The 17,785-nt window shown below is 41.0% G+C and overlaps 1 protein-coding gene across 2 annotated transcripts in view; it reads right to left on the reverse strand.

Annotated features, from left to right (window-relative positions):
* Window positions 1–4,305, reverse strand: part of LOC137257833 (b(0,+)-type amino acid transporter 1-like) — a 39,188-nt gene extending 34,883 nt beyond the window's left edge. Inside the window, exon 1 of one of the 2 annotated variants that reach the window (XM_067795309.1) lies at window positions 1,621–1,890. In XM_067795309.1, the coding sequence (XP_067651410.1) occupies window positions 1,621–1,633 (13 nt within the window). In that variant the 5' untranslated portion in view covers window positions 1,634–1,890. Of the gene's footprint in view, window positions 1–1,620; window positions 1,891–4,184 lie in introns of those variants that run through there. The other variant, XM_067795308.1, reaches the window with a different exon arrangement.
* Between the last annotated feature and the right edge of the window lie 13,480 nt (window positions 4,306–17,785).

A 17,785-nucleotide genomic window follows, 5' to 3' on the forward strand; every position in this document is an offset into this window, starting at 1 on the left:
AGGCTTTAACAACCAGGCTCCCCCACCGCCCAAGGCAATGCTTGAAATAGCTGCGAAGTCAATGACGGCAAAATGGCATGAGCTCAGTTGATACTGTATCCGACATCCTCACATTTACACATGACAGATCAGCGAATATAGTACAGGCGGAGCTGCGATTTACAGCTGAAGTCCGTGATCGGAGGATAAACTACAGCACGAGCGGGGCGGACTTCACACGGGGATTACTGTTAAAATGTGTCAATCGCATAACACTTCCAACTCCCCCATGCTAACGCTTGGTCTCTGAATATATATACATATTTTTGAAAGCAATAAATAAACCCATTTAATTAAAGTGAAAAGGAGCCGCAGACAGATGGGAAATTCAGAAGGCAGAGAAATAAAAGACTTGCTTCACTTTGTTATTAAAATTGTAGGAGGTGTGGTAGAGGGAATTACATGTAATGTGGTTCAGGGACGGTGAGACGGACAGGAAAACCTCAAAACGTGCATGCACAAGTCTCTGATAATATAACAGTTGAAATAAAACTTCCTGTTAAAAAGAAGTATAAATTACAGACTGGCGTCCTGTATAGAATTACTATACATTAGTAGTGTAAGCATTCAGTACAGTCTTGGTGCAAGGCTAGCAAAGCCCCAACATCCGAGGTTAATACGATATTCAGGATTATTGCGGTCAACTGTACAACTGACGGATAATCATTTCTCCGTGTTTCACAGTACTAGTGAAAATGGAGCACAGACTTCATAACAACGTCCCAAAAATACCGACGGAATATTAACTGAAAATACTCATAAACATTGTCACAGTAACCCGACATCGATAGTTTATGTTACCAGGAAACGCCATTGGCTCTGGGCCTGTATCAGACAAAGTGATATCTCGCACTGCGGGACGTATACTAGTATTTCGTCTTATTTCCAGATACACGTAGCTTTCGGCGCGCTTCCTGGAAGCTAAATCTGACAAAGGCTGATATAAACTGATTCCAGAAATCAGTCCTCGTGTTAGTGTGCTCAACTGTAAACAGAAATGAACGGACCGATCAATAATATCACTCGGCTTTGTACAACCATGAAGACAGTAACCACATGTTTTGACGCCCTTCACTCGAGTGTCAGTTTTACACTTGGTAAACAAAGAGTCTCGGGTCCGTTTAGGTTCACGGTACTGTGCTCAGTATATTGTATTTAGTATGTTATGTGCACGGTGTCAAATAAACAGGAACACCCTCATATGAATATGTGCAATACACGACACATTGCTCCAACAGTGTGCATGTCCGCCTCAAGTATGGATGATGAAATACTTGGCGAATCCGGTTCGTTAGTGACGCGTGTCAGCTAGGTTCAGTCTTTGGTCAAGAAAGTCTGTTACATTTGTCAAAACGATTTGCCCATGAAACTGCAAACGTGAAATACGTTCCCCAATAGTCAGTGCTTCGCGTTTTAAGCGAAAACACAAGAAAATATGAAGTGAGATATGAGGCATCGAACGCTCACAATATACCATCTTAGCCTGTGTTTATGACTCACCATTATAACCAACATTTGGGTTTGTTTTCCTAAATTAAGTTATAACCAAAGCCGTTTAATAACTACGTAAAGTAGACTCACCTTCAGCGCTCATCGCCCTACCCTCCTCTCGTCCACGTTGTTAGTGATGTTAACGCCAGCTGTTCGTTCAATCCTCGATATACCACGTGGTCGATCCAGCCAGGCAGTAGTGAACTCACTGATATTCCATTGATGCATTTGGCGGGGAAGGGAAGCACACGATATATCGCTTACACAGATAGTCAGTGGCTGCCATCTCTAGTCACAAGCATGTCGCTAAGGGACGCGAATTGAAAACGGCCCTAATGCCCGCTTGAGTTTCGTTAGTTAACTGTGTGTACATACAAACAGCAATGGCAATTTAACTTGTAAAGTTCAGAAACATATCTGGCTGGAGGTATCTGTTTCGTTGCTAGGCAACTAATGGAAGCCGAATAAATGAGTTTCGCTGAAAGGTGAGTTTCACCACTGTGGAGGGGTCCGGGTGGCGGATTGTGTTTTCTGAATTTCATGAGCTTTTGAGAATGTGGTATTGGTGAGAGTTTGATAGGTAACGGATGCACCCGGTGACCTTTGTTGATGAGATATTGACGGTCCGCATAAGACGCAGCTGTCTGTTGGTGTTGAATATAGTTTGTTGAAAATAGTGTAACTTGTAGTAACAATAAAAGAAGCAGCAAATGTTGTAGCCTGAATACTTATAGCTGGAATATTGCCGAGGTTAACAGCTGTAATACCGCCCTCACACAGTATAAAACAGAAGTAGTAGTAGTTGTACTAGTACTAGTAGTAGTGGTAGTGGTAGTAGTAATAGTAGTAGCAGCAGCAGTAGTAGTAGCAGTAGCAGTAGCAGCAGCAGTAGTAGTAGCAGCAGCTGTAGCAGCAGCAGCAGCAGTAGTAGTAATAGTGGCAGTAGTGGTAGTAGTAGTAGTAGTAGTAGTGGCAGTAGTAGTAGTAGCAGCAGCAGCAGCAGCAGTAGTAGTAGTAGTGGCAGTAGTAGTAGTAACAGCAGCAGCAGCAGCAGCAGTAGTAGTAGTAGTAGTAGTAGTAGTAGTAGTAGTAGTAGCAGCAGTAGTATGAGTAGTAGTAGTATGAGTAGTGGTAGTAGTAGTAGTAGTAAAATACGCCACCATATGGGGAAATGGGTTTTGAGGCACGTGTAGTAATAGAAAGTAGTGGCGGTGTAATATATTGTAGCAACAGTAGCATTCAAAGCGACTTCAATCACTGGATTGTCTTAGACAAACTTGATTATTTACACTAGTTGCTATTAACTTTAACAAGCAGTTAACATCAGCTGTTGCAGCCTATGTTCGGCTTCGATAAGGAATGCTTCTGGAACCGCGATTATTCATACTCTTCTATCGATCACGTCCACCATGCAACAAGCCGTTCACCAATAATACAGACCCATTGAACTAGGACAAAAGGAATACATGGCGAATTAAGCCATGCTGATATTACATTAACCATAGCAACTGATCTCATAAATACTCTCTCAGCAATATTGGAGTACTGGTGCACATCCCTTGCTTCAAGCTGTACTGAATGAATGGTTGAGAGAGTTTAGTTTTACGCCGCCTTTACCAATATTCCTGCAATATCACGGTACGGGAAACAAGGCATGGAACCAAACATTGTTACCGGAATCGAACCGAGTCTTCGGCGTGACGAGTGAACACTGTAACCCCAAGGTTAATCCACTGATCATATACTGAATGATCGGTTCAGCACGTACAGCAATTCTATCCTTCACAGAGGCTTAGCAGATGATCGAATGTGTGGGGAAGCCATTCTTGGGAACGGCTTATGATAATTTTTTCATACAACTTAGAAATACTTAGTAATATCGTCTTCGAGATTTGTTCAAGTCAAGCATTATGTAAAACTAGCATGTCCGTCCATAGGTTATTAGAAGTCAGCGGCCTACATACCACACTGGGTTGGCGAGTGTGGATTGTTTCTCTGACAGTGATGGCTTGCTACACACATACACACACACTTCAACAGACACACAGTCATGACCAGTCCTCCCAATCACACATTCGTGCCATGAGTAGACCTCCTCAGTGAGCGAGTGACTTCAGTGTTACGTCTTTTTTACCAATATTCCACCAATGTCACGTCGGGGGATTCCAAAAAAGCGACTTAGACATAGTACCTATGTGAGGCACCGCAGTCTCCGGCGTGACGAGCAAATGTTGCAACAACTATAGAATCCCGCCGTCCCTCACCTCCTCGGTGGTGTAGTGCATGGAACGTGTGCCCGGAGAGTCATTGGTTCGAACCCAGCTTCGTTGTTGATTGTACGGCGGAGACACCAGAAGCGTGCTTCACAATTTGTACTGGGGTCTTCAGCGTGACGAGCAAAGGTTTACCCATAACGCCACCCCGCCGACCCTGCTGACGTTTGAAAACCGCTATTTTGGAGCGATGTGGCACATACGCACGCACACGCGCACACCACTTTAGGAGAGTATTGGTACTGAATTGCATATATACCAAACAGCAAAAGAATCATTAAAGCTTTTAAATAAATGACATGAATATGCACGTCTACTTTTATGAGATTTCATTTTTTCGAAAATTGCGTTTCTTTTGTTGTACAGTATAGTTTACGTTACCACCTTGTGTACGGGTCCATGGTCCAGAGTATTTGCGCGCTCCTTCATCAGACTTCAAATGAAAAGTCGACATCCATAAACTCCCTCCCGGTCAGTTATATAAGCAAACATTCCATATCTATGTCCACAGCTACACAACGTTGTAATCTCCCAGGCTTATACTGTGCTCTACTATCGCGTGCTTTGCCGTCACAACATCACTGATATTTCCTTAATGAGTTCAGTGACCCCATTATCTAAAAATGGCCGTGGCACATATACGCGTAAAGTGCACCATAGCTCATGCTGTATGGGGTGCGGTAAAATGTTATCAATGGTTACATAGTTGTTAGACAACGATGTTGTGAAGAGGATACATCTAATTGATTTGTTTCTTTGTTGTTTAGCGCCGCACTCAATAATATTCTAGATATATGGGGGCTGTCTGTAAATAATCGAGTCTGGACCAGATGATCAAGTGATCAACAGCATGGGCAGGTACATACTTGAGAAAGATCCAATCCTGAAGACGTATATGACATCCTATGAAGGTAAAGAAATCGAACCTCAAACTGTGCTCAAACTGTGCTCAAACCTCAAACAGCATTACACACCACCCACACAACCCCACCATCCAATACCACCCAACACCACCCCACCACCCCATACCAACCCACACCAATCCACATCGCCCCTTTGAAACTCCTTGAAGGGCTGCCATTGAAACGTTTAAATTTTGGTGTGAAAGGTCGAGCGTGGCATATTATCTTATTTTGAAGGCGCAATCACCTGTTTAAAAAGTCGTAAAGCGGGTGATTAGACCAACAGCTAGTGTCTGAAATGAACATATTTTCCTGAAAAAATGTTCATAGTGAAAAAAAATAATATGATGAAATGGAGTCCTGAGACTTTCTTCATTTTCAGAGCTAAGGGAATCTAGACTTGCCACATTTACTAGACTTGCGTGGGCTTTCTTGGATATATATACTTCAGGGTCTGTACCATAGACTAGCGGGTGATCTGTTTAATACTCAACAAGGTGTTGGACAAGGTCTTGTGCTCCCAGCATGAATGTTTCATGAGTGGCGTTTTAGAAGCTTGGATTAACTTTATGGATTTCAACTCCTTTTATTTCGTGAGTTCGACACAGATCCTTGTACTACAACGATGCGAGAATGTCTATCGAAATGTCACACTCACGAAATAACAGACGTAGTCCATAACGTTGTCGTCCATAGAATTGTCCATGAAGACTGAATGACCTGAGATCTCAGCTTGATGATCTGCAATGTGGGTTAACTGTAGGTAAGGAGCATCGCCCTTCAGTATTACTGGTCGTTGACACTCTGTGACCAGTACTACTGAATATGGCCCTTGATACTATCCATCAGTATGCCCGCTGAAGGCTGACATGTAACGCCGTTAACAGCCGTATCTTGTCTTTCGTGAACGAGAAAAGAGATTGTAATAGATCTGTTTTCAAAATTAGAGCCGTGACATTGCCTTGACATTATGCCATCTCTCTCATACAGAGAATGCAATTCGACGAAATACTCAAACTTGTACTAAAGCAAGACAATCCCTCACTGAAGTTGGTCTCAGAACGGGAGAATTGAGCCCAGTATCAGCGTCGAATATCTGTTAATGAGTAATTTCCCTATCTGCTTTCTATGCAAATGAACCCTGACCAAATAGACTAAGACTTCGTATTTGAATATAAATAAATTTGATAGTAACAAACAAACCCATTTCAATAGTAAATGAGTCCCTGGGAGAGCAGAGATCCATGCTTGCACAATGTATTGCTTTACCGTTACAGTCATGGCAGCAGGGACATAATGTGGTTCACGGACTTGAGACAGACTACGTTGCAGGGACGGCTTGGAAGTAGGGCAGATAATGTGGTTCAGGGACTGCGAGACAGACTAGCCAAACATCAGCAATAGTGAAACTCTACAACGGTACTTTAAACGGCGAGTCCAGAACCTTCACAGGAGGTCGTCTACAACAAAAACCGTCCATGGATCTGGGGCAATAGCGGTCAGAATACACAACATGCAGCTTCTCTTTTTGGGACGGCTCTGTAGAGTTGCCGGCACGAACATTGTGAAATCTGATCTCCAACCTGAGATTGTCCCAGATGTCCCTCAGAATGAGCTTAGTGAATTTCTATTTGGCAGTTAACCTTATATAACATCTCTCTCGGCAACATTCATGAGTATCGTGGCTAAAGATACTCATGGAAACGATAAGGAAAGACATGAAAGCACAAGTGCTTATTTATTTCCGAAGTTTCACCCACAGTGCAATACGTATCTTGAGGAGAAACCTGGAAAACAATAACGAAATCCTTGTACTTAAAAGCTTCTCACGTGTTCCCTTATTCGTTTCCATGAGCATATGACAATTCCTGGAATTTAATATACAGATTATATATATGAAATTATAGCACGCATCATGTGAACACAGTCGTTCATATTTCTCTTGATTTCTGCCAAACCATATTCCTTCCGACGTTAGGAGCACTCACTCACTGTTCACAGTCAAGCATTGTGTTTTCATCATTCGCTGTTTATGCGCCCAATAAGACTGCATTAATAAGATTGCATTACCAGTGTATCTTGCAATCGTGAGTTCATCATGCATCTTATATTCATTATCTTTCATGAATACATTCGATCGTCGTCACACATGCATGTTTCTACCATATCTTTATATCTATAGCGCGTTCATTATTCGTTCATTACAACCTATTCATATATACAGTTGCTTCATTATATTATCATTACATCTTCATAACAGGACCCTTTATGTTCATTGTGTATTTATATATTCTAACTTGTATTCTGCCAATTCAATTCACGTGATAATAATTGTTAACCAACTTACTGATATGAACTCCAGTCTTCGAAATACAAGGACATGTTCAATCCCTTCACAAAGATGAATTAGGTCAAGACCCCTCAAATATACCTTTTCGTCATATTAGGGTTGCGTCCCTTGGTCGTAAGAGGAGCCTGTGGTTATGGATTTCAATTACAGACGTTTCTAGAATAGATATATTGAAATAATTCCGTACTTTGAAGTTTACACCGATTCCCGAACGCTGGTTGGTTTCGAAAGCGGTCATGTGATCTAAATTTCAAGGTGTATTTCTCCTGAACCCTTCAAATCGTTTATACGTGTGTAAACATCGCTCGTACGCGTGTAAACGTTTCCGAACATTTGGCGGAACTATTTTCCGGGTTTGGGCAGTATACGCCCTGTCGGTCAGTGTATTATTACGCGGTCAAACAAATCCGTTATAGTATACAGGTACAATGACAGTTTATTAAATTGATATTGCTATTGTTATTGACTTTTGTTTCTCTTTGGTAATTTTAGCGATTTCATACTTATCAAAGCAGTTTCAGGCCTTACATTTTAAGGAATACTTTGAGAACTATTTTTTCAAGGGTAGGGATACATATATGAAACAATCACCAACTATGCAAACATCGCTGCAAAACGGTCTTGAACGGAATGGCATTTTACAGGTATTAAACTCATCACCGTAAACAATGATCACGTAGAAATGGGTAAAGAACGTACATTTAAACTTTAAAGTATGAAATTACAAAAAACAAATTGCAATGTCAGTTTGTGTGATTACACTGCTCACAGACTCGTTCGCATGAGTTTGATCAACGTTTTGACATCGGTCATTTTCCTGTGAAAACATACAAACTGACATTCAGTTCTAAGAATTAGAGATATCTTGATATGACTTAAAGTTATCTCGAACTAAACTTGTCGTTCTCTCCTGTTACGTATAATACAGAGTTCAATTATGTCTTTAATTTGATTTTAGACTGTCACTAATTGAATTAAAGATATTTCTGTTTAGATTAAAGATGTATGTAATGCGTTTGTGGATACGTATAAAATTATTTCTAAATATCTTGAAATGAATCTAAAATAACCTGAACTGATTTACAATATGATTATATACTATACGATGGTGTTTTATCACGTTTGGAGATATCACGAAACATTTTCTTGATATCTCAGTAACATTCTACGATATCAACCATTCTATTTTCGATATGAGAAATCAATAAAACAAATGTTCAATCAATAACCTGTATCTTAAAAACATGAATGATATCATAAGTAGAAGACGAATGTCTCTGAAACAATTGAAGATATTTTTAAATTCCTAATAGATGTGAAACATGTGTAAATCACTACATTAATTAGTGGAGTTTGATGTGATAAATCCATTTCAAAAGAATGTTGCTTAGAAATAAAATAGAAAAGGTCATTCGAGACGACAAGGGTGGTCAGCTTGCTGTTGTTGCCATGCAGAAAGCTGAAAACCTTCTATCCAGTCATTGTAGACAGAAACATGGTTTTTGAAACTAATTCCATAGGGAAGGGTGAATACGTGCAAAAAAGCCAAAAAGGAATTGATACGAAAACTAATGCTGTACCATACAGTTTATGTATTTATATTCATTAACTTCAACGACAATACGTAAACCTTTCTAATGGTCATATCCGTTGACATCCACTTGCTGGAGAAAACTTTGTTTGACATTTCATAAGTACCAAGCTTCGCGATCAAGTGGAAACCAAAGTTGAATTGCTTAACGCAGCCTGGTTCCCTGGGTCTGATGCGCATCAGACCCAGGGAACCAGGCTGTGCATAACGCCGCACTCAGCAATATTCCAGCTATATGGCGGCGGTCTGTAAATAATCGAGTGCGGTCCAGACAATCCAGTGATAAACGACATGAACATCGAGCTGCTCAATTGGGAACCGATGACAGGAGTCAACCAAGTCAGCGAACCTGGCCACCCAGTCCGATCATCGCCTCTCAGTTCTAACCCGACGCCGACAGTCGCCACTTACGACAAGCAAGAGTTCATAGCGGATCTTTGAGGAGAGGAATACGGTGGAGAACAAGGTCATCTTGGGAGGGTAAAGTGGGAGGCGTTTTAGAGGGGTCCGGATGTTTGGAGAAGATATTGATGCGTGTGAAGGGAGCGGAAGTAGGGATGAGGGCAAGGTTGCAGTAAGATGAGGGTGGAGTTAGGAGTGTAATTCAATCCCCAGATCATGCTAAGCAAAAGTAAACTTTCCACGATGTCTCACATTACTGCAAGACTTCCGGTCGTTAAGGTAGTCTGTGTCACAGTCCCTGAACCACATTATTTTGCCTACTGCCATGCCTTCTCTGCATTGCTAAAGCCTTAAAGATCACATGCAACCAAAAAATCAAACACAATTATCACTTATTCGTGACATATCACGATTCGCGTACAATCACGATTCAAAAGTGCAATATTTCTACTTAGGCTTACTTCCCTCGAAACGAAGCTCTCGGCAGACCGAACCCAGTCGATGCAGGTATGTGTGCACTCAAGTGTAACGACAAGAAACTGACAAGAGTTTGCGCCAGTTTCCGTCAGATCCAGTCATCCGAGAAAAATGGATGTAGTTTGTTTGCAAACCACAGACATTGAGTTTTTCTCTGTGACAGAGGCTGCTTACCACAATCAACAATATTTTTATTCAACGAGTAGATTATTTAATTGTTTGTGTACACAGTCAAGATTAGACTACTGCTCACTACCTCATACTCCGGACATGCACACTGTTTCAAGTTCCGCGAACCTATTCACTGCGCAAGCGTTATGAGCGCAGCACAACTGTTGAAACTTTATTCTCCAGTGCTGGGGGAAATTTAGTAAATCGTTTAAACTTAGATTTCGCGGGCTTTTTCCATCGCGTTTTTTTTTTCAATTTTATAGGTTGAATCTACATTTTGGATGATTTGTTTCGGTAAGTGCATACCGAAAGGTATCAGAATCTGCAAAGTTGTGCTTTACGTTGATGTGACCTTTAACTGAAGCAAGTCCTGATTTCCTTAGGTTCTCTGGTCTCCCTTTTCAATTAAAAACTGGTTTGTTTGTTACTATCAAAATTATATATATTTAGAGACTAAGCCTTAGTCTATCGTTAAGCCTTTGCTGTCAAACATATAACACGTTCGGAAGAGTAGCTATATGTATCTGAAAGATATGAGTCTAAAGGCTGTAGATCCGTGAGCTGTGATACAGAGGCAACAAGCAGTGCATTAGTGAGTGAGTAAGGTTTTACGCCGTTTTTATTCCATATCCCAATATTCCATAAATATCACGTCGGGGGACACTAGAAATAGGCTTCACACATTGTTCTTACGTGGGGAATCGAACCAGGGTTTTCAGCGTGAGGAGCGAACTCTTTAACCAGTCGGCTACCCTACCGTTCCGAGACGACAAACAGGAACTGATGACGTATATGATGTGACTATGGCCATACGTCAGTGCTAAAGAATGTCCAGACTTGACTGTCCTTAAATTCCTTATCGTGTAAACAGTGACCATATAATAGATTATATTATATGGTCTCTGGTGTAAAACGGGATATAGCTGCGAACATTACACGAAGGGACCACACATAATCAGCGAAGACTCCAGGTAGGGCCCGCGGTAGGCTGTTGTGCAAACCCTGAAAGAAATATATCCAAGAAAGCCCATGCAAGTCTAGAAAATGTGGCAAGTCTAGATTTCCTTAGATTCTGAAACCGAAGAAAATCTCAGAGCTCCGTTTCATTATAATATAGTTTGTTACTATGAACTTTTTTCAGTAAAATAGGTTCATTTCAGAGACTAGTTGTTAGTCTACTACCGCGGCGAAGCATTAATTGCCTAATGCAAATTTACAGTTTGTTCAGCTTGACCTGATCAAGTGAATACTAATTAATGCATTGTGAGACCGTGTCACAACTGGTTGGGGCTGTTATTGTGATTGGGTGCACCTTTGTCAGTTGATAAGCCATCATGTCCAAACAACCGAGGCATGGTCGCCTTTTGACATCTCTGTGTCGAAAAACCGTCGGCAATGCCCTAAATTTCTTTAAACAAGAAGCTACAGACGGTTTAATGTTTTCGTTTTCGGTATTATTCGTTACACTGCTTATACCGAGACTAACAAACCCTAGTAGAAGGTCGCGTCAGCTAACCTTTCACCGACCTATCATCGTCCAATCAAATGCGGGACAGCCGAATGGTTTGAACCAGTCAGACAACGGGTAATATTTTGGATTTGGTGGGACTAACAACCAGGGATAGGGCACACGTTTGCTTTCTTTGCCATTTATTTCATTTAGAGCGTGCCTCGTCATGCCCCAACGCACACAATGACGTGGTTCGTTCCAAGCACCAATGGCGGATCAGATCAGATCGGCGATATGTCATATTTTTCACACATCTCAAACACACCCTAACATTTTTTTAAATTGGTAAACTATCACAATTAATTGCAAATACCTTTCACTTTATGGTATACCACCCACCCCCACCCCCCACCCCCACCCCCATAAAAATTAAAGGTGTATGTGAAAGAAGTTTTTAGAATAATAACTAAAAACGCTCAAACATCGCACTGTGGTATTTCAGTGGGGGATCATATCAGATCGGCGATTTTTCATACACTACTGGCAAACACGTTTCAACTAAAGATGTATTTCCCCTCTGAACATTAAATAAACAAATATATGAAAGAGGTTTTCAGCGATAGAACCAAGTCTTCACTGTGTACCGAGAACTGAAGCCATTGAGCTAGTCTCCCTGTTTCAACAAACGAAAATCCGCATAAATCACAGAAGTCTGACCTGCTGAATATACGCTTACGGCTTTCTGATGACATGGTAACCTTAAGCTAACACTTCGGAAAGCTGGCATCCTTGAATATTTACAACAACGCTATTGTCAAAGACTGTTTACCCACTGTTGTGGCGTGCTCAGCGTGTACCACCCGGAAGTGATCGTACGTAAAACAGCATTCGGAATCGCTCGGGGACAAACCTTTTCGACGTAAAAAGTTCAAAAGGTATGTGCGAATGTCAACTTTCGCGATTTGGTAAGCTGTGGTCTGATTGGTGAATTGGACAGGTTAGCCGATGCGACCTTCTACTAGATCTAGACTTATTATGCCGGTGTAACGAATAACGCTGAGAGTGACTTTACTGAGACTGCATGTCGACCAACCTGCCACATACATGTATACGGCAAAATATCGGCGTGGATCCACCGTCTCGGCGGTATCGGCTGTAAGTCATGGAAGGCTTTAGTCAGTACCATAAGCGAATTGTGGACAAAAGACATTTGCGCGCTCTGTCGTACAACGTGCTCTGACATACGGAAATCTGGAAATGGTGGCAATCTCAAAACGAGGACAGACCGCTAGAAAAATTGTGCGGTCTGGTAGACAGGTAGTGACTTGATATTATATCAATCACACTGTACGTTACAAACACACATTTAATGAGCGCAAAAACACGTAACAGGCGTGACCAGAGAGCCAGATGAGTTGTGAATCGTGGTTCGACCTCTTCAAACAGGGACAGTCTATGACGTCATAGTTAAAGACATGCTGCCTAAACCTCGACATGAAATATTGAAATACGATTTTGAACACTTGCAATTAATTTGTAAATACTATTTTCTTATGAAACAGGAAATAGGAGTTTTATGTAACCACATTTAATTTAATTGTTTGTAATGTCTCTTTTCACTTTCACACTAGAAAATGCGGTTTGGCTGAAAAGTAGGTCATTTTGTAAATTGGTCGATGACACTCATCTTTCGGTTTGGAATTTAGCTGAAGGCATATATAGTCTGGTTCATAATTATTGAGAATTTTTCTTCTTACTTTGAGCTACCCTAACACCTCAACCGATTCACTGATACTTAAAACTAAGTAATGGTATAAGGGAGGTAACTCATCTTGGCCTACTGAGTATAGTACAATTAGAGTTACCTCCCCTGAATTTGTAGCAGACGTCATTTTCCTCAGCACTGTCAACAATGTCTGCTGAAGATAAAAGAAGGTTGATTTTTGAGTTGTATAATCAAGGAATTGATGATGTAAATACATTGGCAGAGAGAACAGGAACTCCTCTTTCTACTGTGTATAGGATTAGGAAGAATTTTAAAGAGGGAAAGGATTTTGGGCACCAGAAAGGAGCAGGGAGACCCAGAAAATTGGACTTCTCAGATCGCGCCCGGCTGGGAATTTTAGCGTCTAAAAAGCAAAGGGCAAGCATCTCCAACATCAGGTATGAAATGATAGAAAGGGGATCAACAGTTGTATCAAAATCTACAGTTAGAAGAAATTTGATTGATCTTGGATGGGAGAAAAAGACTGGAATTCCTTCTCCTCTCATGAAACAAGAACATAAAGACAGGCGTGTTGAGTGGTGTTTGGCACATGAAAACTTTGACTGGGAAAATGTGATTTTTACTGATGAAAGCTCAATATGGGTATATCCCAATAATGTGAAAATATGGACAAAGTCTGCGTCAGCACCGTTGTATCGACGACCTAAATACAGCCCAAAGTTTCATGTATGGGGAGGGATATCCTTATTAGGAACGACCCCGCTGTGTGTGTTTGAGGGAAATCTGACAAGTCAACGCTACACTAACATATTAGATAATTTTCTCCTTCCAAGTGCACATGTGTTTTATGGAAATGACTGGATTTTGCAGCAAGATAATGATCCTAAACACACCGCAAAACATGTCAAGCAGTGGTTTCAGGAGAAAAATGTGACTGCATTACCATTTCCTGCATATAGTCCTGACTTAAATCCCATTGAGAACATTTGGGGGATGATGAAGGAATGTGTGAATCAAAAGGGGTTGACAAAAATTAAAGACATGAAGAGAGAAGTGGTCCGATACTGGGACAGCATAACTCACGAGACACTAACCTCTCTGATAGGAAGTATGCCTACCCGTCTTAGACTGTGCCGTGAAGCTCAAGGAGACTTGATAAAATATTAAATTGTTACCTACACAACATGAAAAGGTCAGTTCACTTTCACAATACATTCAATTTTATCTGATTTGTTCTCGTTTAATAATATGAAATGCTTTAGCTATTCTCAATAATTTTGAACCATACTGTACGTGTTTTATTCAGAGCACGTATTTATTAAATTTGGCTGAATTGTAAAGTTGTGTAACTACGTTTCAGGAATAAAGGAAGGCTAGGTTTGTGGCTGCTGTACGGAAAATGTGACATACATGTATATGTGGAATATTGTTTGTTCACTATATTATATCGTAAAGTGGACCATTATATATGCACACGAGAAAAGTAATTCAACACACTATGTATTTCCTATTTGAAATACGTTACCTCTGACCATGGTCAGTGAGTGAGTTGGGTCTTACCCCAACTACGTCGACTAGTTAATCCGAAAAGGTACTGTGCGTCATTAAAACCCAAAATGACGTAATGTTTCAACACTAGTGCTTGATATACTGTTTTACGCCGCACTCATCAATATTCCAACTGTATGGCGGCGATCTTAAACAATCGATCTGCACATGTGCCAACCAAGTCAGCAAGCCTGACCTCCCGGTCCCATTAGTCCCCTCATACGACAATCACTGGATGCTGGAGATCAGCTCTAACCCGGATCTTCATGGGTCCTGTACCTTAACAAAGGAGTCAAAACATTATCTGGATGCATCAACTCTTAAGGAATAATTAAATGGCAAATCTAAACGAAATACCAACAAACTGCAGTTTATATAGAGAAGCAATCGTGTAGAAAAAACGAGTTACGTTGTTGTGCAGCTGTAACAATGGTCGCAAAACGTCGATAGTGTGGTCATTTTCTATGTTCGAGAAAACAATCCTCAAGTATCGATAACCTCCAGCTTCTGCAGTAAAAACCCCGCTTCAAACATACCCCTTGACAGGATCGGCTGATTTAGGGTGAATTATGAGAAGGGATATATCCTCCCTAGAAGTCGACGCTTGGTCACCTGACGGCCGTTAACGTCATGCGTTTGCTGATGGCGTCAGGCAAATAACCTGAGTGTCAATGACCAACATCTCTTGCAACAGCCCTCAGTCATGTGCACGCATTCCGCAAAGATAGCGATGTAGCCACTAGCCCGCTAGCCCGTGGCTATTAAAGATCCAGTCGGGCTAGTAACTCTTAGTTGCCTAACCTATGACCGTCCAGTTAAACGCGAGAAGGCCGATCGAGTTTAAACCATGCAATCAGACAACGGGTACTGTTAAGGGTTTGGCTGGACTTTAAAGATTCGCTAGTCACTGACACTGGTCCCTCAAAAAAAAAAAAAATCCGCATAAAACACAGGTATTTTACCTGTAGTATATATGCTTAGGGCTTTTGATGACATCATTACCATTAGCTAACTGACGAGCAAGCTGACATCCTTGAATGTTGACATTCAGCGACTGTTTACTCGCTGTTGACAGTATTGTAGCGTGTTCCATGTGCATTGCCCAGTAGCGATCGTGTGGAAAAAACATTTGGAGTCGTTCGGGTACAAACCTTTTCGATGTAAAAAGGTATGTGCAAATATCCACTTTCGCCATTTGGTAAGCTGTGTTCTGATTGGTCAATCTCAAAGGTTACCTGACGCGACCTCCCATAAGGTTTTGTTAGTGAGTGAATTTAGTTTTACGTCGCACTCATCAATATTCCAGTTATATGGCGGCGGTCTGTAAATAAGCGAGTCTGGACCAGACAATCGAGTGATCAACATCATGAGCATCGCCCTGCGCAACTGAGAACCGATGACACGTGTCAGTCAAGTCAGCGAACCTTACCACCCGATCCTGTTAGTCGCCGCTTACGACAAGAAGAATCGCCTTTAATGGCAAGTATGGGTTGCTGAAGGCCTATTCTACCCCGGACGTCAACGGGACTCCCGTCAAGCATGGGTTCCTGAAGGCCTATTCTACCCCGGACCTCCACGGGTCTCCCGTCAAGCATGGGTTCCTGAAGGCCTATTCTACCCCAGACCTCCACGGGTCTCCCGTCAACCATGGGTTCCTGAAGGCCTATTCTACCCCGGACCTCCACGGGTCTCAGCTGTAAATAATCATCAGCATGAGCATCGATCTACGCATTTGGGATACGATGACGTGTGTCAACCAAGTCTGCGAGTCTGACGGTGCAGTGAAGATAAACTACACTGGATGTAAATAATTAGTTTTACACAGTACATGAGGCAGTAGCACCTAAGGTAAGTAAGAAGACACATCTCCACAAGGTGAATTACAGGAAAAGATTAGTGGGGAAGAAATTGACAGTAAGTGCTGTGAACAGATTTGGGAGAATGTCATGATGTAGGACACATTTTCTTTGAAAAACTCGGACTAATTGGTCCAAAGTGATATTCAGTGATGAAAGTCAAATTGCTCTTGGGAAAAATAACAAAGTTTCTGTTTGGAGAACGCCTGGTGAGGAGTACAGACCATATTGTGTTGGCAGCAGGTTCCCTGATTTTCACCAAATGGGAGGATTAAGTGTGATGATATGGGGGTGCATTTCCTACCATGGAGCTGGTACACTAGTCCGAGTTGATGGAAGCACCACCAGTGATAAGTATGTGTCTATGTTGGACGAAAATCTGTTTCCTGTCATAGCCAAAGACTTCACAAGTGGTGATTATCTTTTCCAAGATGACAATGCCCAATGTCATAAGTCTCATTTTACAAAAGATTAGAAAACAACTAATGAAATCAAACGTTTATCATTGCCGTCACAATCACCAGACTTGAACATAATAAAAAAAAATCTTTGGTTGCTGATCAAAATCAGGCTTCAGAGAGCTTCTCACACCATTAAAGGAGGAACGTTTTCGGCAGATTCTCAGGATTTGGCGGTCAATACCTCTGCATCATATTCAGGCACTGTACGCATGAATTCCAAGAAGAGTAAGAGCTGTGATAATAAACAAAATATAAATAAATAATAAACATATCACAGAATACTAGTATTGGGCTTCCAAAGTTTGTTTTAGGAGTAAGTAAACTTCATTTTTTTTTTAACTTTTCTGTGACCCTCAATAAATTTTGCCCCTGATCATGGCAGCCATTTTATGACATAATTATACCACATCACTGTATACATTCCATTATGACATATCATTATGACGGCGCCACCACCTGAGGGATATTGTCGATCACTGGCATCATAGGTTTTGGATAGTTAATCATGAGCACATGCTGATTATATAATCAAGATCAACCAAAACAGAATTTGCTTTCAGCAGAGAATGTTTATGGTTATGGAAATGTTTTGTCGCTTTAGTAATAGAATAAAATGATTATTGACCACTAATAAACATGACAAGCACACAGCCTTGCTGGGAGATTAGTTTCCTAAAACTACTGAACTACAGTTTCTTTGATTTCATTTGAGGCCGATGAATTGCTCACTTACACAAAATTATTAATTGCAACAGAACCAAATTTAGAGGTCACATGAAATCGCCAGACCCAATCTATTCTCCCCCAACAAGCTAACACTATCAGAACCTTAGTATAACATGCAATAATACAATAATTATAGTTTAGTAAAGTCCCACCATGTGTATAGGAAGATTTAAGACACAGCATTTTAATATTAAAAAGGTAAAGGTACAAATGCCAACCAAAGGGGCTATGAGAGGCTATATTTTACAAAAGCAGTGTACTTTACAACTACATGTATGTAAAACGAGGTAAAATGTTACATATTATTATAAACATAGGCACA

This window comes from Haliotis asinina, chromosome 12, assembly GCF_037392515.1.
Source record: "Haliotis asinina isolate JCU_RB_2024 chromosome 12, JCU_Hal_asi_v2, whole genome shotgun sequence".
Taxonomy (NCBI): domain Eukaryota; kingdom Metazoa; phylum Mollusca; class Gastropoda; order Lepetellida; family Haliotidae; genus Haliotis; species Haliotis asinina.